Below are 23,024 nucleotides of genomic sequence, written 5' to 3'. Positions count from 1 at the left end.
TCTGTAAAGATGACAGTCAAGAAAACCCTACGGGGCAGTTCTACTGTCACATTATGTCGCTATGAATCAAAAAACACTCGACAGGACCCATCAACATTAGAGACATGTTTGAGTGTTAAGCAGTCTAAGGAGGTGGCGTTGCGGGCCTGATGGCTTAACAGTAGTAGGAAGCACTGAACACCTCAAGCTTCCTGCCTAAGAATTAACAAATTTCAGCATAATGGATCACCAGGAAATGTAACAATGAGAGTTGAAATGGAAGAAAGGTAAATCATTTTATATAAATGTGTCTCTTCTGGGTATGTTAGCGAAATAAACCCTTTTGAAGTTAGTGGTGATCAAATAAGATGTCATAACCAAGCAATGTATCACTGATGGTGCTTCTGAATGTTTCGTCACTGTTATTCGCAGATGTGACTCACAGCCAACTGTTCTGAATTGATTCATTCTTCAAGAAAAAGTCTAAACAATATGTTGGATTATGCCCTATTTCACTAACTTAAAAGACTGATTCATGCTCAGGAAACTTTGGTTTAAGACACAATAGGTCACTATTTATAGGCAATACTGTAACAGAAAACCCTTGATAGACAAGAAGAGAAATATCTCTGAAACACCAATGACAAGCTGAACTGTGAAAAGTTCAAACTATATCTGAGGTTACATTACAAAAAGAAATAACATAATGACCCCTAAAATTTTTTTGCTGTAATTGGTTAGGGGAGTAGTAATTGGTTAGGGGAGACCTTAGGAATATTACTCATAAAAGGGATATTGTAACTTTAAGAGCTGCTGAGGCCTCTAAATGAAGGAATTACTCTCATTGTTGAGCTAACCTGTGTCTATCTCAACAACTATCATTCAATTAAGTCCCAAATTCAAACTAAAAAACCTATCGCTGCACACCTTTTAGAATGGCTAAAATCCCAAACACTGACAACACAAAATGCTGGTGGGGACGTGGAACAACAAGAACTCTCGTTCATTGCTGATGGGAATACAAAACTATACAGCCACTTTGGAAGACAATCCGGTAGTTTCTTACAAAGCTAAAAAAAAAAATCCTATCAAGTCGATTACCATATAATTGAGCAATCATACTCCCAGGTATCTACCCAAATGAACTAAAACTGTATGTCCACATAAAAACCTGGACATGAATGTTTATAGCAACCTTACTCATAATTGCCAAAAATTGGAAGCAATCAAGATGTACATCCACACAATGGAGTATTAGTAAGCAATAAAAATAATATGAGCTATCAAGCTACAAAAGGACGTGGAGGAATCTTAAATGCATACTTCTAAGTGAAAGAAGCCAGTCTGAAAAGGCTACATACTAGATGATTCCAAATATATGACAGTCTGGAAAAGGCAAAATTATAGAGACTAAAAAGATCAGTGTTTGCAGGGTTCTGGGGAAGGAGGGAGGAATGACTAAGTAGACATTTTTAGGACAGTGAAACTATTCTGCATGATACTATAATAGTGAACACATGACATGTATTCGTCAAAACCCATAGGACTGTACAATACAGAGTTATGGACTTTAGTTAATAATAACGTATTGATATCGACTTTAGTTAATAATAATATATCAATATTGATTCATCACTTGTAACAAATGTACCACACAAATGGAATGCCAAATATTAATAAGTATGAAGGGTGAAAGAGGAAGTATATGGGAACTGTCTGTACTTCCCTGCACAATTTCTCTGTAAGCCAAAAACTGCTCTAAAAAATAAAGTCTATTAAAGAAAACGAAATCTACAATAGCTTGACTCTATATTGTCAAGCCTGTGGTAATTTTTCTTTTAAAACTGAGTATCTCCTTAGTTTTTTCCGATGCATATGTGTATATAATTTATTTCTTAGATAACTGTGATCATACTATTTAATTAATTTAGGATCTTACTTTTCTAAACTTATAAACATAAACATTTCAGGTATCTTAAAAAAAATTTTTTAAAGCGTATTATTCCATCAGATGGAGATACACTTATTCAGTCTTCCTTTTAATTTTTTTTTTTTTGCAATTTTGCACAATTATAAATAAATCCTATACATAGAACTTTGCATCTCTAGTTACTATCTTTGAATTCTTCCTAGAAGTGAGATTACCAAGTTGGAAAGGTTGTACTAATTTAGACACCCTAGCAGTATATGTACAAAATATATGGACAGGAAAGAAAGAAAAGGCCAAAATGAATGTCAGAAGAGACTCTGAAACTTGCTCTTAAACGTTGAGTAGCTAAAGCAAATGGAAGAAATGATGAAGTAAAAGAGCTGAACATAAGATTTCAAAGGGTAGCTCAAGAAGACAAAGTAAATAAAGCACGATAATGAAATGTGCAAAGACCTAGAGTTAGAAAACCAAAAGGGCAGAATATGCTCAGCATTTCTCAAGCAGAAAGAACTGAAGAAAAAATTCAAGCCTCAAGTTGCAATATTGAAAGATTCTCAGAAGATATCAAATGGCACGGGAAACATCAAAAGAATACACTGAGTCACTATACCAAAAAGAATTTGTTGATGTTCAACCATTGCAGGAGGTACCATATGATCAGGAACCGATGGTACTGAAGGAAGAGGTTCAAGCTACACTGAAGGCATTGGTGAAAAACAAGGCTCCAAGAATTGACAGAATACCAATTGAGGTGTTTCAACAAACGGATGCAGAGCTGGAAGTACTCACTCATCTATGCCAAGAAATTTGGAAGACAGCTACTTGGCCAACCAACTGGAAAAAATCCATATTTATGCCTATTCCCAAGAAAGGTGATCCAACCGAATGTGGAAATTATCAAACAATATCATTAATATCACTCACAAGCAAAATTTTGCCAAAGAGCATTCAAAAGCAGTTGCAGCACTGTATCAACAGGGAATTGCCAAAAATTCAAGCTGGATTCAGAAGAGGATGTGTAACAAGGGATATCATTGCTAATGTCAGATGGATACTGGTTGAAAGCAGAGAATACCAGAAAGCTGTTTACCTGTGCTTCACTGACTATGCAAAGGCATTCGACCGTGTGGATCATAACAATTATGGATAGCTACTCTGTCCTATAGGGTCGCTATGAGTCGGAATCAACTCGATGGCACTGGGTTTGGTTTTTTTTTTTTTTTTTGCAAATAATGGGAATTCCAGAACACTTAATTGTGCTCATGCGGAACCTGTACATAGATCAAGAGGCAGTCATTCGAACAGAACAAGGGGATACTGCGTAGTTCAAAGTCAGGAAGGTGTGTGCCAGGGTTGTATCCTTTCACCATACTTACTCAATCTGTATGAAGAGCAAATAATCTGAGAAGCTAGACTATATGAAGAAGAACAGGGCATCAGGATTGGAGGAAGACTCATTCACAACCTGTGTTATATAGGTGACACAACCTTGCTTGCTAAAAGTAAAGAGGACTTGATGCACTTACTGATGACTATCAAATATTATAGCCTTCAGTATGGATTACACCTCAGCATAAAGAAAACAAAAATCCTCACAACTGGACCAGTAAGCAACATCATGATAAGCAGAGAAAAGATTGAAGTTGTCAAGGATTTCATTTTACTTGGATCCACAATCAACACCCATGGAAGCAGCAGTCAAGAAATCAAATGACTCATTGCATTGGACAAATATGCTGCAAAAGACCTCCTTGAAGTGTTAAAAAGCAAAGACGTCACTTTGAAGACTAAGGTACACCTGACCCAAGCCATGGTATTTTCAATCGCCTCACATGCATGCAAAAGCTAGACAACGAATAAGGAAGACCGAAGAAGAATTGACCCCTTTGAATTATGGTGTTGGCAAAGAATATTGAATATACCATAAACTGCCAAAAGAATGAACAAATCTATCTTGGAAGAAGTACAGCCAGAATGTTCCTTAGAAGCAAGGATGGCGAGACTATGTCTCACATACTTTGGACATGTTGTCAGGAGGGAAGAGTACCTGGAGAAGGACATCATGCTTGGTAAAGTAGAGAGTTGGCGAAAAAGAAGAAAACCCTCAATGAGAAGGACTGACACAGTGGCTCCAACAGTGGGCTCAAACATAGCAATTACTGTAAGGATGGTGCAGAACTGAGCAGTGTTTCATTCTGTTGTACATAGGGCTGTTATGAGTCAGAACCAACAAAACAACACCTAACAACAACAACAGCAATATATGTGAGTGTCCTTATCTCATTAAACCCTTGCCAGGTGCTGAATTACTTTTGATTCAATCGAAGCCAGTAATAACTGTCGTTGGTAATACAGTGAGTGGGCAAAGCATACATAAAAATTGGAAATAACAGAAAGTTACAAAACTTAGTAGTAGTGAGGCTGTTTGGTGTGGTAACACTGCACTGCAGCATTGTTTGACAAGACACAGGTAGCAGTACCCTTACTGAAGAGTGACCTTTGAATACTTCAGAAAGTTTAGATATGTTTGGAAAAGGAATAGACTTAGTTATCCCTCTACATCAACTTCTAATTATGTTTAGCCTTGTGGCTAAGGTAAATGTTCACATTATAACTTTGTTTCAAGCGAGATTTATACCAAATATGCAGACCAGATGACACAGCCTCAGAATATCTCTATAAATTAAGGGGCAAAAATGTATTCAAATATGAAAAAGGCTGGCTTATAGATAAGACCTGAAAAAGCAAACATGATGTGTAAGCATGCCAAAAAAGCAGCATGCATCTTTTGTTATCTGCCTCCAACCTTCAGCTGAGGAAACATCTAAATAAACAACGTTTCTGTCCTAAAAAAAAAAGTATATTCACTCTCGTATATGCGTATATAAAATCAAATCTGCTAAAAAAAAAATCCTGGAAGTAACGAGATATTGTGGTGATAATGATAATAATGATTTATTGATTGCTTACTATGCTCCAGGCGCCGTGCTAAGTACTTTATCTACTTTATATCAAATTATTCTCTAAACAACTCTAAGGTTCCATTTTACAAATGACAAAAGTAAAGCTTACAGAAAGTAAGTAACTTGCTCAAGATTACACAGATAATAAGTGGTGAAGCTGGGATTTGAAACCAGATCTGTCTGTCTTGCACCAAAGCCTCTTAACCACTATGCACTACTGCCTCATTATCTAAGAACTTATTGCTGATACTAGAAGAACTGACATATAAGTGCTAAATAAGTATAGAAAAATGCAAGGATTCTTTGAAATCTCTTACTTTTTACTCTAGGGACACAAACCAATATTGGAAAATTCTCAAAATAATATTAGATGTAGGATATGATTTCTAACTTCATTCATTTTTAAATATATTTATTTCACTAGAATTCCTATCTTCTTCCAGGGAACTCAGAGCAAAGCACATGCTCCTCCCTCTCTTTTACCTTCACAACAATTTCATAAAGCCCTTAATTAACATTATCTTCTAGTATAATTTAGTACTGTATTCTAAATATTTTCATAGGCTTTCCGTTGCTCCCTGCGTGACAGAGACTTATAGCAAGTTACTCAACCTCTTAATGCTCAGTTTCCACATCTGGAAAATGGGAACAACAATAAGATCTACCTCACAGGGCTGTTGTGAAGACTAAATCAGTAAATACATTTAAGCTCTCAGAATATCACAGCACACTATAAGAGCTCAGTACATGTTAGCTGCTATTTTTTTTTATTATTACTAGCATTGCTACAACAGCTACTACTAGCATTACCACTACCTTCAACCTAAAGTTGACTGAGTTTTTGATTCAGAAAACTATAGCAACACAAAAGAAGCACATTACAAACATACACACACACACATCCCAGATTAAAAAAGTGAAATAAAACAGACTCTAAGTCAGTCCTTCAGCATCTCCTCAAGCTGTTTTGAGGGAGACTGAAGAGAAGGTAGCAATATACCAACAATGCATGTCTCATAAGAAAGAATCTGTGAGTTCTGGACAATTAACTACAGGAGAAATGACAAGTTCTCTCACTCAGTTAACCATTTATCGAACTTTATTGAGGCTTGCAATGCATCAAGTATTACGCCAAATGCTAGAAATAAAAAATGGAAGAATGTCTATGCCTTTAACAAATGCCATGTTCTGGCAAAGAAATATACATAGGTTATAATACATGATAGGCTATATGACGAACTATGTGCAGGGTGCATAGAAGCACACAGGAGAAACACCTAACCTAGACTTTGGAGAAGGAGGAAATGACAGAAAGATTTCCCAGAGGCAGTGACATTTAAACTGAGTCTTAAGGAATAGTAACAGGTAAATGAGGAGGGACGGGGTAAAATCTTTCCCACAGGAGTAAAAGCTAGTAAATGGAGAAAAAAAGATGAGCCCTCCCTACAGCCATACATTACGAAGAGACCTCCTCCTAAAACTAACGGGCAGATAGTCGTTCGAGGTGTGCGCCTGAACAGGTGTGCTTCTGGAAAATTTTCTGTTTCCATACACCACATCTCCATCCTTCCAACTCAAAATAAGACAAGTTTAGAGAACTGACACCTAAGGCTGCGATAAAGAAAACAGGTTCAGAGACAAGTTTCTCACTTACAACACTGGGCGGCAGCAGTGGGTGATAGCTTCCTCTGGCTTTCTTCTTGAATAGAATACTAGAAGCAGAAAGGAAAAATGTATATATAATAAGAGGCCCTGGTAAAGAAGAAAAAAATCACAGCCACTTGTAAAAAGGTTAAGTATTTCGAGTAAAGCTTTTAATTGAACAGAAACAGAACATCCTGCTGTTATTTTCCCTGTATGACCCTGACATACAGGCCAAACTATCAGATATAGGACTGGCCCAATGAGACAGACTAAAGCAGAGTAGCAGAGAGGCTGTTCTGACCAAGGGCACCTGGGCACCCTCCCAGCTCTGCCAGGCAGCTATAGAAGGCTGGGCCTTAGAAGCCTTAGAATATTTATTTCATGGTCCTCTGAGGTTTCCTGTGGCTAGCGTAGGCTATTTTCCCATTTGGGTGATGTAACTGAGGCTGCTATCTCATCTTTAAAAAACATAATAGTGTTTCTTCCCTCACAAGGTAACATGAGAGGTATATAAAATTACGTACTTAAGTATGTATTGCAGCATCTCGTACCTACTAGAGTTCCCTTCCGACTTCCCACTTATATACTACCCTTTCAAACTCACCCCACCAAAAGAACAAACGCAGGTACTGAAGCCATAAGAACATGTCTATAAGGGGAAAAAGAATTAAGCGCAAGTCTTAAAGACAGGCAGGATTTGGAAATCCAAAACAAAAAGAGAAAGGCACAAGTAAATGAACAGAGGTATGTGGATAATGGAATATAGCGAGAAGAGTTTGGTTCAGGGCCCACTGGAGAAGAACTGGAAAGATAGAACTTGGCCCAGTGACTTGCAAATATGAGATTTGGGGTTCTTATCCTAACTCTGGAAACCCTGGTAGCATAGTGGTTAAGTGCTGTGGCTGCTAACCAAAAGGCCAGTGGTTTGAATCCACTAGGCGCTCCTTGGAAACTCTATGGGGCAGTTCTACTCTGTCCTATAGGGTCACTATGAGTCAGAATCGACTCGATGGTAATGGGTTTGGATTTGTTTTGAGCATCCTAACTCTGCCACATACTAAGCTGTGAGATCCGAGGCAAATCAGTGCTTCTCTAAAACTACCAACAAATGGCACAATGGAACAAATGTTTACTGAGTACCTACTATGTTCCAGGCCTTGTTCTAGAGCTTGTAAATCATGACACGGAGTTTGAGTTTTATTCTAGTGTGCTGGGAAGCCATTTTGAATTTTAAACCAGAAGGGGAGATGACTTGATTTGCACTTTTCAAAGATCACTCCAACTGTTGTGTATGATGAGTTGTAGGAAACAACAGAGGATATAAATTAATTATTGCAATAATCCAGACAAAAACTGACGATGGCTCACATAAGACTGGTAGTGGTAAAGGACATTTCAAGTGAGTAAATTCAAAATACAATACACTTTTTGAATATAAAAATACTTTTATATGTAAAGTATTTTACAAGCAAAAAAAGCATTGTACAAATATCAGAGGTAGATACTGCTAGTACTATTTCCAACAGGGAATAGTCAGAAGCAGAATTTAAACAACATGATAATATTAGTAAGGTTGCCTATCACTAAAATGTTCAAAACTTCTTAAGGTAATGTGAAAAGTAAATAAAATCACATATTTAAGCATGCATTGCAGTATCTTGTATCTACTAGTGTAGTGTGGGGCAAAACAAGTGAGTAATTATGGGATATTCAAATTCTATAAGCCCCTATTTCTTTAAGAACTGGGTTTCTTGGTGTGGAAGAAAGACGATCAGATGTAAAACAGAAACGGTGAAGTAAAACCTATAGGTCTGAATTTGAATAGAAAACATAAGTATGAACACGAGGTATTTTATCATATATAAATGTTTTTTTTTTTTTTTTCCTAGTCTGTCCAGCAGTACTGTGTATCCCTAGAGCTATATTGTGGTTCTGAAATACCACTTTCCACTAAAAAAGGCCAGGGATTCTTAGAGAATGGGGCAGGAAATGTTTAAGATGAACCTAGAACATCTTGTCATATCAGAAAGCAAGGAAAATACCAAAGAGAGAAAGAGAACACCAGGTTAAAAGACACTGTTTAAAGAGAACAATACTAAACTGTAGTTTTAGGGATAGTCACTTGGTTGGTAAAACCATAGAAATGCAGGGAAATGATTACTACAAACTTCTGCCCTATAGGACAGAGTGGAGCTGCCACATAGGGTTTTCATGGAGCGTCTGGTGGTATGGTTAGCAGCATACCTCTTAACCACTACACCACCAGGGTTTCCAACTTAAGGATAGTGGCTATATTAGGGAGAAGGAGGGTGTTGTTACTGGGATGATGCACATGGATAGGTTCTGTGGTGGCTGACAAAGTCCTATTTCTTGACCTGGATGATGATTGTAAAGGTGTTCATCTTATAATAATTCATGGAGCTAAAAGTTATGTAGTATTCTGTATCAACGTTCTATTTTATAATAAAAAGGTTTTTTTTTTTTTAAAGCATATAACCAATGAATAGAAGTAATAGAAAAATAGGAATGAATTAAAATAAAAAATGGAAAGAACTGATCCTAAATAATGAGTCTCTAGGGAAGGAAAGACACAATAGTTCTAACTCTTTAAGGAAATAGATGCCCAAGTCAGACTTGACTCAGTGCTCATGGGCCCAAAAGACTGCTGTGTATGGGAACTGTTAGACACCATAGAATAGAGGGATAAGATTTTACAATATGTTTTTAAAATTATTTGTATGAAGTCTGACAAAATCTTGATAATTATTGAATTTTGGATATAGGTACATAGGTTTCATTTTATTATTATAATTAGACCCATTTTCTAATAGCCAACATGTCCAAAAGTAAACAGCCTTATCATCTTTTCCCTTCACCACTAATAACAAGAACAAAAAATTATTCTCCTCTATTGCCCGTTCCTGATGCCCCAGGTTGAGTTGACTGCGTTTTCTTCTCTGCACCATAATCCTCTCTGGAGATGGCAAGTTAGGACAGCAGGACCAAGCAATGTGATAGCCTACCAGTCATGAGAAGAGCACACAAATAAGGATACATATCCAAAACTCCAGGAGGGAGCATGAAAAATGTCTTCTACTCATTTGTATAACAAAAAAGGATAGATTCCCTGGTACAAGTACCTTTCCCAACAGTCTAGAGCCAGATTGCTTACTGTCAATTCAGCCACTTTTGGGGACTGTGCAAGAAATAAGAAAACTGGAAGAAATAAGAAAACTGGAAGATAGTTCCTTCTAATTAATTTTCATGCAACCTTCTAGCTCCCCTATCTTCTAGCTGCCCCCTTTTCTTTAATGAAGTTTAAATTCTTTCATTCTTCAGGCAGCCAATAAGCTCTTGGGCCTTCAACACCTCCCTAGACAAGATATAAGTACACTAGAGATTCCCCCCAACTCTCTATATTGCAAGTAAGGCAGTTTCTACCTCATTGTCAGTTCCCAGTGTATTGATTTGATCCAATTTGTAAGTCCAATATCTGGCTTCCTCTTCTGGGATATCTATGACAAAAAAAAAAGAAACTACATGAGCAGATATTAGTTGAATCATCAGCAGATAATACTTTATTCAGTCAAATGAACAAAGTTAAGAGGGTGGATTAATTTTACTAATGGCTTGGTTTTTGCCACCACATTATCTCAAATCTTCACAAAAACCAAAACTATTATTCCCACTGTTCTATTTTACAAATGAGGAAACTGAAGCTCAGAGAGGTTAAATAATCTAGCCAAGGTCACCCAGCTTGTAAGTAGATGTGCCAGGATTCAAACCACAGCCAGTATGATTAAAAACACTACATTCTTTCTATGGAACCATATTACTTTCCCCTCAGCAAGACCGAAACAGCCCAAAGGATTAGCTGACAAGGAAAGTTAGGCCCTGGGATATTGAGATGCTTAAAACTCATTGGTCTTTATCCCTGGAAAAGATCAGGTGCTCAAATTATTTGCTGAGCGAGTCAATAAATGAATAAATTACTTTTAAAAACTGTATTTTCTCAGTTTTATATATTTAGATTGACTATAGCAACTTCCCAAAAAAAATCTCATCTTTTAAAAACATCAAGTATACCCACCCAATATATTCAGCACAAAAGAGAAACGCGGAGGCAATTATTAATCAGATCAACTTTAGAGACATTTAAACAGATCCACTTTCTAGTAGTCCACATGAAAGACTCAAATACAGCCCTTTCCTCTTTTATCTCTCTTGTCCAACCTTCGGCTCCTTCTCCTCAAATTACTCTTCAGCAACTGGTAACAAAATTTCAAAGTCTTACAACAAAATCTTGAAGTAACCTACTATATCACTTCCTCATCTATATGGTATACTATGCACCAGTTAAAAAGAAGTGGAGAGTGAGGGAGAGGACGAGCTGCTGCTGCTACTATAGAGTGATTTATCAAGATATATTTTTAAGTGGAAAACCCCAAAGGTCAGAGAATGTGTTAGAGTATGCTACTGTTTGTGTTTTAAAAAGAGGTTGGGGTATGTCTATGTATATATACATACATATATACACCTACAGAGTCAGAGACTGACTCTGGAAAGATACACAACAAAGTAGTAATAGTTGCAGCCTCCAAGGAAGGAAACTGGCTTGTAAGGGAAACTTCATTGTCATTGTATCCCCTTCTGACCTGTTGTACATTTACTGCTGCCTCATCCTAAAAAAATAGGTTTAAGATTGCAGTGCTATTTATAATAGTACAAATTATAATTTGTACTGACGAAATACCTGACAAGAGGAATGATTAAACATATTAAAAGCACAGGCTCTGGAGCCAGAGGAAAAAAAAAAAATTTTTTTTTTTTTTTACTCAAGGTTAAATCCTGGTTTTACCAGTGACCAGCTATGTGAGCTTGGGCAAAATATTTAAATAAACTGTGTCCCAGTTTCCTCATCTCTAAAATGGAAATGGTTGGGTCCACTTCAAAAGACTGAAATGAGGATTAAATGAAACAACATACATAAACACTTAGTGATATGCCCACTGGCACACAGTAACTGCTCAGTAAATTTTTTTTAATTATTGTCCATTCATAAAATCAACTACAGAAAATGCTATAGAGTAACATTTATATTACAACAATGAAATTACTTAATGAATAAAGAAAGTTAAAAAGTAATATGTACAGTGCCATTTTATAGGGGAAAAGGTATATATGCATAGAAAAAAACTAAAAGAAATATACTAACATGTAAAAAACAAGTATCTCCAGTTGGTGAGATTATAAGAAATTTTTATTTCCTTTTTGCTTACCTGTATTTTCTGAATTTTCAACATATTAAAAAAGTAATCACTTGATGATGGCACATAATTTAATATTTTCACAGGTTTCTGAATTGTCCAAAGGAAAATTACTTTGCCAAAATACGGCATGCTGTAAGCTAAAATTCTTCCTTTAGAAGGACGATTTATTAAGTTTCTAAAAACTACATCCCCAACTGGGCTTATCAAGGAGTCAAAGCTTAGCACACTCATGTAACTCACATCAAACAAAAGCTTAACTTGACTGAGGTTTTACCTAAACATTTATTCAAAAAACATTTATTAAGCACCCATTATGTGCCAAGCAAAACACTAGAGACTTCAAGATAAACTGGCCAAGTGCCCTCAAAAAACGCAAACCGAGACAGAAATTTATACTGCTACCTTTGACACACAATATAAGTGCTGCATGCTGAAATAGAGGAATGCTTATTTAAAATGCAATGAGGGATGGGTAGACTTCTGGCATAACAGTGTAAGGAGCTCTGCAGATCCATTCCCCAGTAAAACTGATGCAAATTATTTACATTTACATCCAAAAAAAATTAAAAAAAAAAAAAACATTTAAAGTCTCTAGAAATGGCTCTAAAGGCAAACAGCAAATGACAAAACATTTATTAAAGAAAATCTACTAAAACTTGGTAAGAACAGCAAGAGTCTGTGGTATATAAACCAAGGCACACTTCCTCCCTTCCCCCACCCAGCTCAACAACTCCATTTCAGACTAGCATAGCCAAGAACACAGCACTTACAATATAAGCAACTAAACCACAGGCAAAAGCCCAAAAGCCTTTCCTCTTAGCCTGCAACTTAGCCTACAGACCCACAAGTAGGTCTTTCTATTTTTCCGAAATAAAGGCTGTGCCAAGTTTAGTTATTTCTGAGCTACCCGGAAAATCATGTCATTTTTGCTTAAATCACCGTACGGTACAATATATAAACAGATTGAAATGCATAGAACAGTAGCAGTAACAACTGCTTATGTGAATACCAATAATGTGAACAGTCAAAATTAAAATTAAATAGAAGCTAAAATAAGATACCATTTAAACCAATTGGACAGGCAAAGTTTAAAAATTTGGAAATAAAAAATGTTCGCAAAGATGTTAAGAAACAGGCACACCTCAGGTATAGCTGGTAAGAGTATAAACTGGTACAACCTTTTTGACAGGTTACTTGGTGGTATGTATGAAAAGTAAAAATGCACATATACTCTAACCTAGCAATACTATTTTTAGAAAGTTATCCTAGACTCATAAATTGGCACAGATATACAAAGTTGTTCATTATATCATGTAGTAACAAAAAATCTAGAAACAACCTATATGTCCATCGATAAAATATTGCTTTGATAAGTTATGGTACAGGCAGCTGTTCAACTGAGTGAGATAGTCCTTAAAGTGTAACATGGGACAATGTCCAAGATATATACTCAAATAATATGTTCAACAGTATATATCACGACACACATAGCATATACAGCATGACCAATTTTGCCAAATTTCTAGAAAATTTCTAAATCAAGACTCAAGAAAGTTAATAGTGGTTTACTTCTGGGGAAAGCAAAGGAGGTTGAAGGAAGTGGGAAGAGAAACTTGTAACTTTTTATTCATATATATTTCCATACTATTTGAATTTTTACCATAAGCATGTATTCTTTGTAATTTTTTTAAAGTTATTTTTTAAATTACTATTCTGTTTATCTGTGCTACTTTGATGTTTAAATTGACAAATCATAACATATATGTAGGCTTCACAATAATAAATGTTATAATATTTTAGAAAGAATAAATCATTGATGTTCTCTGACAGGCAGACATTTTCAGAAATCATTATAATATATAGCCATAGGAAACTAAATGACTTGAATAGAACTCTTTCAGTGTGCATTCTTTAACCAGCAACATTCATGAGTCCACTTTGTACTACGTCCTGGGTCAGGTGTTATGGAGAATAGAGTGGAAGAAGACAAAATGTCCTCAAAGGAGATGACTGAAGAGTAAAACACACATTAGTAAAACAACCAGTAAATAATTTCAAACAACATGGTAAAAAGTATTGAATGGTTTTTAAAACCTAAGCAAATAGACTCACCAAAAGGCAACTCAAATCTTGTATCAAGCAGAATTTTATGGGGAGTTGGGTTTTTAGTTCCACAGATTTCATCATCTTTCATTAATGTCTCTGCCTCCAAAGTGGACCACTCCCCAGGCCCTTCCTAGAAAACAGAGATCTAAGATTAAATGTTAATCTTTCAGGGCTCAATTCTTGGCTTAAGAGCCAGGTGTTTTTCTCCTTTTTGAGAGCTTCTAAGAGCCATTCACATCCTGATGAGGCAAACATACTACTGCAGCAAACACACCACTGTCACCACCTGCCTCACTTGGCTTCATTTCTCCCACTTTGGTGGGAAGAACAGATTCAGTGTGCTCAGCTCCCCACAGGCCCACTGAGCCTAGAATGTCCAGAGTACCAAATTCAAAAATTAAGCATCTCCATAGATCAATTTTAGTATGCACAATTCTTATTTACACTGTCACTTAATGATATTTGTCGCTTCTTCTAATCAGTAAAGAGCTACTAACGATACTAGTTAAGTAGAATGAACTGGGACCTCAATGAAAATAAACTGTCCATCTGTCTGGGGGAGCAGAGTTAGCTGGAACCAAAAGGGATAAAGGAAATGGAATAAGGAATAAAAGAAAGGAAATCACAGTCCATGTTAAAGCAAAAGAGGAATATAATAGATTCTGTCCAGGTCCAAAGTAAGAGTTGTTGTTGTTGTGTGCCGTCATGTCAATTCCAACTTACAGCAACCCTATAGGACAGGGTAGAACTACCCTATAGGGTTTCCCAGGCTGTTATCTATACGGGAGCAGAACATCAGCTCTTTTCTCCTGCAGAGCTGCTGGTGGGTTCCAACCGCCAACCTTTCGGTTAGTAGCCGAGGACTTAATCATTGTGCCACCAGGGCTTCCTGAAGTGAGTATGTATGGGGAAATTACACTGAGCTATGGTCTGATTTGAGAAAGTAGGCTAAGAGTTCATTTCTGGAAATAATATATACAAAGAATGTCAATACCAAATACTAATCCTGGTAGTTCCACAACTCATTAGGTTAACATGTAGAAGAAGGCCTAAAACCAGTGTCCTGGGGGTTGGTGACTCAAAGAAACAAGCAGGGAATGAGACCCAGCGACGTGGCTAAGGAATTTTGAAGAGACTCCTTCTGGGGCAGCGAATTAGAAATGCAGAAATCACAGATACCCAACATCACACACACACAGACACACACGTACTCCCTTCCTTACTCTCCCTCCCTCTCTCTCTCTCTCACACACACACACACAAATACAGTACTCAGAAGGGGCTGTCTACCTGATAAGACTGAAGAGGTACTCTGATGTATCTGAGGTCAGTCATAGGGCTCAGAGAAGACCTGGCTTAAATGAAATCCCCTGAACCTCTAGGTGAAGATAGGAATGGACTGGCTGCATGCCCTCTAATTAGGAGGCAGAACAATCTAAGATGCGTGGATGAATACTAGCTGAAGTGGAGCTAGGATGAGCAGAAGCAAGGGTTAGAACCATACCTCCAAACAGGCAATGTACTGACTGACCTCATCCGACTGGCGAATAGTCTTCAGTGCAATCCACACAGTCCCCACCATTGTGTCCCAGATCAGTCCTTTGTTCCATACCTCCACACTTAGACCCAGGTCCAGGCGACTAATCTCACTAAGGAAAGAAGAAAATCCTTTAAGGAAAACCAGATAATATGAAAGAAACAGCTACATCTGCTGTTTTGCTAAACCTTGAATACTTTCTCACCAGGATCATGTTATCAGGGAAAATCAAAACGTTTCAGAAGGCTACAACAATTCTTTAGGTTTCTAGAAACCTGTATAAGGTATCCATAGAAAATGCTTTTGTCAGGCCAGTCTCTCCTCTTTGGAGCTACAATCATGGTTAGACCAATGCAACGGCACAAAGTACGAAGCCAAGCAATAAGAGCATTGCTGTCAGGCTTGCGTATCTAAAAATCTCCACCCTTAAGCAATAGTTTTATATGCTTTATTGTTAATATTGCCCCAACATTTATCTATGAATTGTATACAGGAAATGTCTAGGAAAAGGTAAGTTCTATTTGTAAGATTTATGAAAGGGAGTCTAAGCAAAAACAAAACGGTCTTGGAGAACATATAAGTCTGATGGGAACATGCAGTCAGAGGCAGGTGAGTGATACTAGAGTGAGCCAGTTCATACCACTCAGCCCCTGAAGGACTCAGCAGTCATTATCAGTTAAACTAGGCACTATCACTTATAAAAAAAATAATTATTACAGGACAGTGATAAACATAATGATTATTTATTTACTGTGATCACAAATACATGATAACATAATAATGTAATAATAACTGGAAAAATTATTTGAAAAGAAATCATTCCAGAAAGAGCCAGATAACCACTTTGCAAAAGTAGTACCATACATGGCACAATATCTGCTTGGAAGTGTTAATGCAAACATAACTACAGTCTTAAGATGGAACACACAAACACTTATATTAATGCTAAACACTTTCTCCAGAAAGTTTTTTATTGAAACACAAGGTTACTTGAGGGGAAATGTAAGAAAGTCCAGGAAGATGAAAAAGGCCAATTCCAGCAAAAAAAAAAAAAAAAGTAAAATGTCATTATTGGGAAAGTGAAAGCTATTAATCACATGTAAGTAATTCCAACTTTATGCTTTAAAAAAGCTTGGCTTCTCTGTTGTACTATTAAGATAGATGTTTTCAGGTTCACAAATTTTGAATGTGGTATTACAGCCATCAGAATCATGTCCAGTATGTTGAAAACAAAGGAAGCAAAGAAAATTTGCTCCTTTTACGTAAATAAAATGGAGCACAGAACACACTAATGAGTTCATTCATTCATTTAATTGATATTTCCTAAGCACCTATAATAGATAAGGCTTGGTACTTTGGGGGAGATACATAATTTAAGCCCAGTTCCTGTCCCTAAAATCTTCCAAACTATCTGAGGAGTTGTTCAAAGACAAAGAGTAAGCAACCAAACCAGCCGCTAAGTTAGCACATTCACAGTAGGGAAACTAAGCGTTCTGTCACAACATTTCAGCCTAATTAATCAATTAGCCTTGGAAAATATATGTAACACCCTCAAATCTATCTGAAACATCATCCATTTGAACCCGGATGGGAAATATTCCCAAAGCAACTCCTAAATAGCATCTTAAGGTAATAGATAAAGTAGCTAGAGGTTTTTAACAGCTTGACTTGGACAGATAAAGGAGAAAATCTGTTCTTCAGGAAAACCTCTAGGTAGTAAGGCCCAAAATATGAGGATGTCTTCTATAAGAAGCCTCTCATCTCATCCATGTTTGCTCAGCAGGCCCAACTAGGAGAAGTCTGAGAGCTCTGTTTATGCCTCATCCTCAGGGTTCTGGAGAAGTTTCTTTTTTCTATTAATTAATTCAATTAAAATTATATGAACACAAGTGTTTAAAAGATTCTGGGCTAGGCAAATGCACACCAACAAGTGAAGATGTTCTCTTCGCCCTTAAGAGATGAACAATCTAGTCCTGGAAATAAGATACAGAAATATTAAAGATAAATAATAGAGAAATACGAAAGTGAATATTAAACTAAAAAAACCCATTGCCATCAAGTCGGTTCCAACTCATAACACATCAGGGAGAAGGAAAAAGGAGACCCGCATTGGAGCTGCTAGTGACAAAAGGACAAGGTAGAAAGACTAAAGAATAGAAGCAGAAAGATGGAGAAAAACTGGCTGAAAGTAGCTAATAAAACTCATGTGTAAAAGGGGAGAGGGCAAAATTCACACAGGATCTCCAGGTGGTAGACAGGGAAGAAAATTCACACATATCACAGCAGGGTTGAGAGGGGAAGTGTTATGGAAAAATGGAAAATAAACATAAGAATACAGCTAGCTATGCTGATGAGGAGGCTGCAGAAGATAACTGTTTCACAGTCATAACAGTAAGTGATTGTTACAGACCGCAGAAACAGGAGGAAAGAGGTATGAGAAGAGACTTGTATAAATAGTTCATAGCTGACTTTGTATAAAGAAGAGAGCAAGTGGGCTCACTCTCACATCACTATAACTGAGAGAAGGAATAAATGAGGCTTACAATGGTATGAGAGAGGCAAACAGGAGACATGTGACACTGTTGGCCTCTTTCTTAAAGTCCAGTCCTCCCTTGGCTTCCAGGACACTACTATTTCCTGGGTCTACCTCTGCTCATTCCTTCTTAGTCCCCTTTGTCCTTAAATGCTGGTGCTCTCCAGGCTCTAGCCTAGGTCCTTTCCTCACTCCATAAATTCTTTTCCTACACTTTCTCATCTATGCCTATGGCTTCACTAATCAAAATATTTCTCCAGCCCAGACTTCATCACTGAGTGCCAGATTAATGTTCCTAACTATTTTGTGTATCTCTCCTCTAACCTGTCCTGTAAAAACCTCAAATATAAGCTTGCCCATAACTGATCTTCTTGTCTTAACCCCTATCCTAATGAATATCACACTACCCACTCAATCATCCAAGACAAATCTTTTGGTTCTATTTCCTTAACAATTTCTATCCACCCTTTCTCTCTATCCCCTCTGCTATTATTTAAGCCCAAACCAAACCAAAACCAAACCGATTGCCACTGAGTCGATTCCAACTGAGAGTGATCCTATAGGACAGAGTAGAACTGCCCCATGGGGTTTCCAAGGAGCTCCTGGTGGATTCGAACTGCCAACATTTTGGTTAGCAGCTGAACTCGTAACCACAACAGCACCAGGATTTCCATTTCAGCCCAAGCCCTTATAAACTTACCTTTTGACTATTACGATAAAGCTTCCTAAATAATTACCCTATGAAGCAATATATCAGAAGCCCAGGGGATTGAAATGTTTGCCCATGAAAATAACAATTGTCCCCACATCTCTCTGAGCTGCACTATAAAACTTGAAAAGCAATTTGACGTACATTTTCTCCTTTGACTCTGTGCCCTCCCCCCGCAAAAAACAAGCATAACGTTATAAGTACAGTAAATCTTTACAGATAAGGAAACTGGTGCTCAGAGAAACAAAGTAGTTTGCCTAGTACATCAAAATGAGATTCTACACCTATTTCCTCTTTTCTAGAGCAGGAAAAATTTCCTAAAATTAAAAAAGAAAGGAAATATAAAGCTTTCAAGCCAGAACCTACAATTATAATATACTCAACTTTATGTTATGTGTAAGGAATTCTAATAATGTTTACTCATTTTGGTTAATTAGATAAATGCAGACATTTTACTCCATGAAGCAAAAGCATTATAAGCACAGGTTTCTTTGTCTTCTAAAGCAGATGACTTAGGTACACATAACACTCTCTCTCACGTAACACAACCACGCTCTTTCAAAGAGTCTTCTGAGAATCAAAGAAAAATTAAATTATGTTTAATATCAGGCTAAGTACATTGTACTATATCCTAATTCTGACCACTGGGAAATCTTACTAGATAGTATTTTTCACTCACATAAATTAATTGGGAGTTTACTCACATTCATGAGTCATCTCTAAGAATAGATTACAAATCCACAAGAGAACAAAATTGCAAATGCATTTCACCTACCACACACTTCACTTGTTCCTGTAACTCTGCAGTTTTCAAAAAGAATATTTAACAATGTTAACACCTCTTATAAATTTTAGACAAACACAAAATCATGAACCTCTAACTGTTTAATCTAACACAATTGCCTTGGAAAGATTACGGAACGTATAGGTACGCTGCTGCTGCTGTAGAGTACAGTACTTACAACATGAAATCTTGTTCCCAGGAAGGCTGATCACCTCGAACTGCTACAGTTGTGCTCTTCACATTTTGTACTTTCAGGGTCACGTATGTGTTAAATTTATCTTATAGAAAATGCAAAACAAAGACGTAATATTTATTACTTAGATTGTTACACGGATCTCACAAAGACCCTGGAATTAAGTAACATTCAAAGGACAGTTTTACAGGTAGAAGAAAAAAAATGAAATTACATATTGTACAATATGGTACCATTCTAGGCATAGTAGAATTGCAAAATATATATATATAAAACACATACTACACTCAAAGACACAGTACAATGTTTTTCAAGTTATTCTAAGAAATATATTTTATATTTGACCCAGTAGACACACAAACACACACATACATAAACTAAAAGTTTCATGAAACAAGACAACATGTAATACATTGATACTTTCTATTCTAATTTATTTTGTCTATTAAAATGCTAGAAGCTTGGTGGCACAAGTGCTTTGGAATTGGCTGCTAACCTAAAGGTTGGAGGTTTGAACCCATGCAGCAGTTCTGCAGAGGAAAGGTCTGGCAAACTGCCTCTATAAAGATTATAGTCAAGAAAAGCCTATGGAGCAGTTCTATGCTGTAACACATGGGGTCACCATGAATCGGGGGCTGACTCAACAGCAGCTAAAAACAACAACATTAAAATACTAATTGTAACCCACTGATTTTAGGTGGACAACAAATAAAGAAGACCAAACAAGAATTGATGCCTTTGAACTGTGGTGCTGGCAAAGAATATTGAATATACCATGGACTGCCAGAAGAACAAACAAATCTGTCCTGGAACAAATACAGCCAGAACGCTCCTTAGAAGCAAGAATGGCAAGACTTCGTCTCACATACTTTGGACATGTTATCAAGGGACCAGTCCCTGGAGAAGGACATCATGCTTGGTAAAGTAGAGTCAGCGAAAAAGAGGAAGACCCTTAACAAGATGGATTGACACAGTGGCTGCCAACAACAGGCTGGAGCATAGCAACAACTGTGAGGATAGCACAGAACTGGGCAGTGTTTCGTTCTGTTGTACACAGGGTCACTATGAGTCAGAACCAACTCAATGGCACCTAACAACAACAAAATTGATTTTATAGCCCACTGCAGTTTGGAAAAACTAGTCTAATTGATCTAGTAGGAACTAAATATATACACACACATATAAGAAAAGATTTCCATGATGTATTGTTGGGGGCGGAGGAGGAGAAATAGGTTGCACAATCCTATGCATAATCCATTTGTGAATATATGTATATACACAGAAGTCTGAACAGATATATAAAAAGTTCTAAATAATTACTTATGAGAAATAGAATTGGGTTGGCCAAGAGTTAAGATTTTTAACTTTTCTACTATTCTTTAATGTTTCACAACAAAGATTTTCTTTACAAAAAATTTTTTAATTAATGAATTAAATGAATTGATTTAATTAACGTGATGAATTAATTTAATAAATTTAATTAATGAATTAAATGCAACTGATAAAAATTTTTAAAAATTGGTTTTAAATCACAGCAAGTTGAGGGGAAAGGATGTAATAATAAAAGGTTGGCCTTACCTGGTGATCCCTGGAATTTGGCTCTTTTAACTGTAAGAGGAAAAAAAAGGACACCATGAAGAATGTTTACAAATTCATTACTTAAACAACATTTCTTCAGCATCTACTATGTGCCAAGGTTAGATTATTAAATCTAAATCTTCAAAGGGGAAAAGAGGCTAGGACTTCTGATCAGCACTCAAAAGGCAGAAAATTGGAAGGGCCCTTAAAAGTCATCCCATCTAACCTCACACTCAACTCTGAAATCTCTCTTTCAGCCTCCCGAAAAGAAGGTAGAGAGAGCTAAATCTCTCCTAGGGCAGGCAACCAACTTCATGTTTGATCTCTCCCTAAGGTTCAAGTTACAAATGTTTCTTATTGAAAATCCACTATAGAAACTTCCTTAATCTCATTCATGCCAAAAGAAGAGCATAACAGGCCAGATCTAGACAAAGGTTTTAAAACGAGTAAGAATTAACTTCTTCCTGGAAATAAGCAGATATTAAGAGGAGCTCATGTCCAAGGGATCACAAGAGGTCTGTTTCCAAAGAAGTGAAGTATACAAGAAAGCATTCCACACAGGGGCTGCGCTAGCTCCTAGGAAAGGGCTCAGATCAAAAAGACCACACATCCAGGAAAACTGCTAAATTCCAAAAAGTTCCAAAACTCCTTCAATGAAGACTAAGGCTAAACTCCGTTGGGCGGAGGCGGGGGGAGCGGGGAAGGAAGCCCCAAGACACAAAGCCTAAAAAAAGGATACTTAGGGATACAGACCTGCTATCCTGCACAACTGAAGTTTCACCTCAGCAAACATCCAAACCTTGCTTTACACTTCCAAGAGGTGGGTCATTCACAAGACCCTCTCCATTTTCAGGCAGTACTTGACCGCTAAAATTTATTTCTTCTTATTGAATCAGAGTGTGTCTCCCAATGGTCTGCCCCTTGTAGCATCATGTCAGTTCAAATCCTTTTCCCAATTATTCTTATTCATAAGTGTACAGAAAGTACACCTGTCTCTCTGTATGGCCTGTCTTTAAAAGATTATTAAGCTTCGCAATTACTAACTAATCTATAAACATAATTTTGCTGTTATGCTAGCCAAAAACAGAATTATAACAATGGTTCTCACCTAAAAAAAATCTTAGAATCTACTAAGGCAACGAATCTCAAACTTTATTATGCATCAAAACCATCTGGAGGGTTTGTTAAAACACAGATTGCTTGGCACAACCTCCAAGTGTTTTACAATAGAGTGTGGGGCATAAGAATCTATACTTATAACAAGTTCCCTGGTGATATTACTAGCATTTAATGGGTAGAGGCCAGGGACATTGCTAAACATGCTGTAAGTACACCAGACAGCTCCCCACAGCAAAGAATTATTTGACCCAAATTTCAACAGTGTCAAGGCTAAGAAGCCCTGGTGTAGACCACGGAACCAAAAGAGATCTAGGATGAAGTAATGAATAAAGGATGAAGCAGTCAGGACAAGGCTTCATGGAGAAGTATTCTTTGAGATGAGCCTTGAAGAGCTCCCAGAATCTGGATAAGTAAGAAAGGTAGTGGGAAGGTGATTTCATGATAAGGAAGTGAGTAAAAGCATGGAGGAAGCTTAAATACTGTTTGTTCATGGGCCTGCAAAGAGACCAGCCTGATGGAAAGGAGGTGGAATTTTGTAGATAATTTTTTTTTTTTTTGGCTTTAAGAAGGAAGTTTATTTTCTCACAGTAAAGTAGGCTAAAGTCCAAATTCAGTGTGTCAGCTCCAGGGGAAGCCTTTCTCTCTCTGCTGGCTTTGGAGGAAGGTCTTTTTCGTCAAT

General features: G+C 37.0%; 1 protein-coding gene across 6 annotated transcripts in view; it reads right to left on the bottom strand.

Moving 5' to 3' along the window:
* UNC13B (unc-13 homolog B) overlaps positions 1-23,024 on the bottom strand; it is a 196,452-nt gene that overhangs the window by 133,619 nt on the left and 39,809 nt on the right. For 5 of the 6 annotated variants that reach the window (XM_049896495.1, XM_049896496.1, XM_049896499.1 and 2 more), the window contains exons 2-7: positions 21,227-21,256; positions 19,634-19,733; positions 15,424-15,541; positions 13,899-14,022; positions 9,958-10,031; positions 6,527-6,584 (exon numbers count right to left, since the gene is read on the bottom strand). In XM_049896495.1, the coding sequence (XP_049752452.1) occupies positions 6,527-6,584; positions 9,958-10,031; positions 13,899-14,022; positions 15,424-15,541; positions 19,634-19,733; positions 21,227-21,256 (504 nt within the window). Of the gene's footprint in view, positions 1-6,526; positions 6,585-9,957; positions 10,032-13,898; positions 14,023-15,396; positions 15,542-19,633; positions 19,734-21,226; positions 21,257-23,024 lie in introns of all 6 variants that reach the window. The other variant, XM_049896494.1, reaches the window with a different exon arrangement.

Source organism: Elephas maximus, chromosome 9 (assembly GCF_024166365.1).
Source record: "Elephas maximus indicus isolate mEleMax1 chromosome 9, mEleMax1 primary haplotype, whole genome shotgun sequence".
Classification (NCBI taxonomy): domain Eukaryota; kingdom Metazoa; phylum Chordata; class Mammalia; order Proboscidea; family Elephantidae; genus Elephas; species Elephas maximus.
Note: the sequence above shows the minus strand (reverse complement) of the source record. Positions and strands in the feature narration are given on the sequence as shown.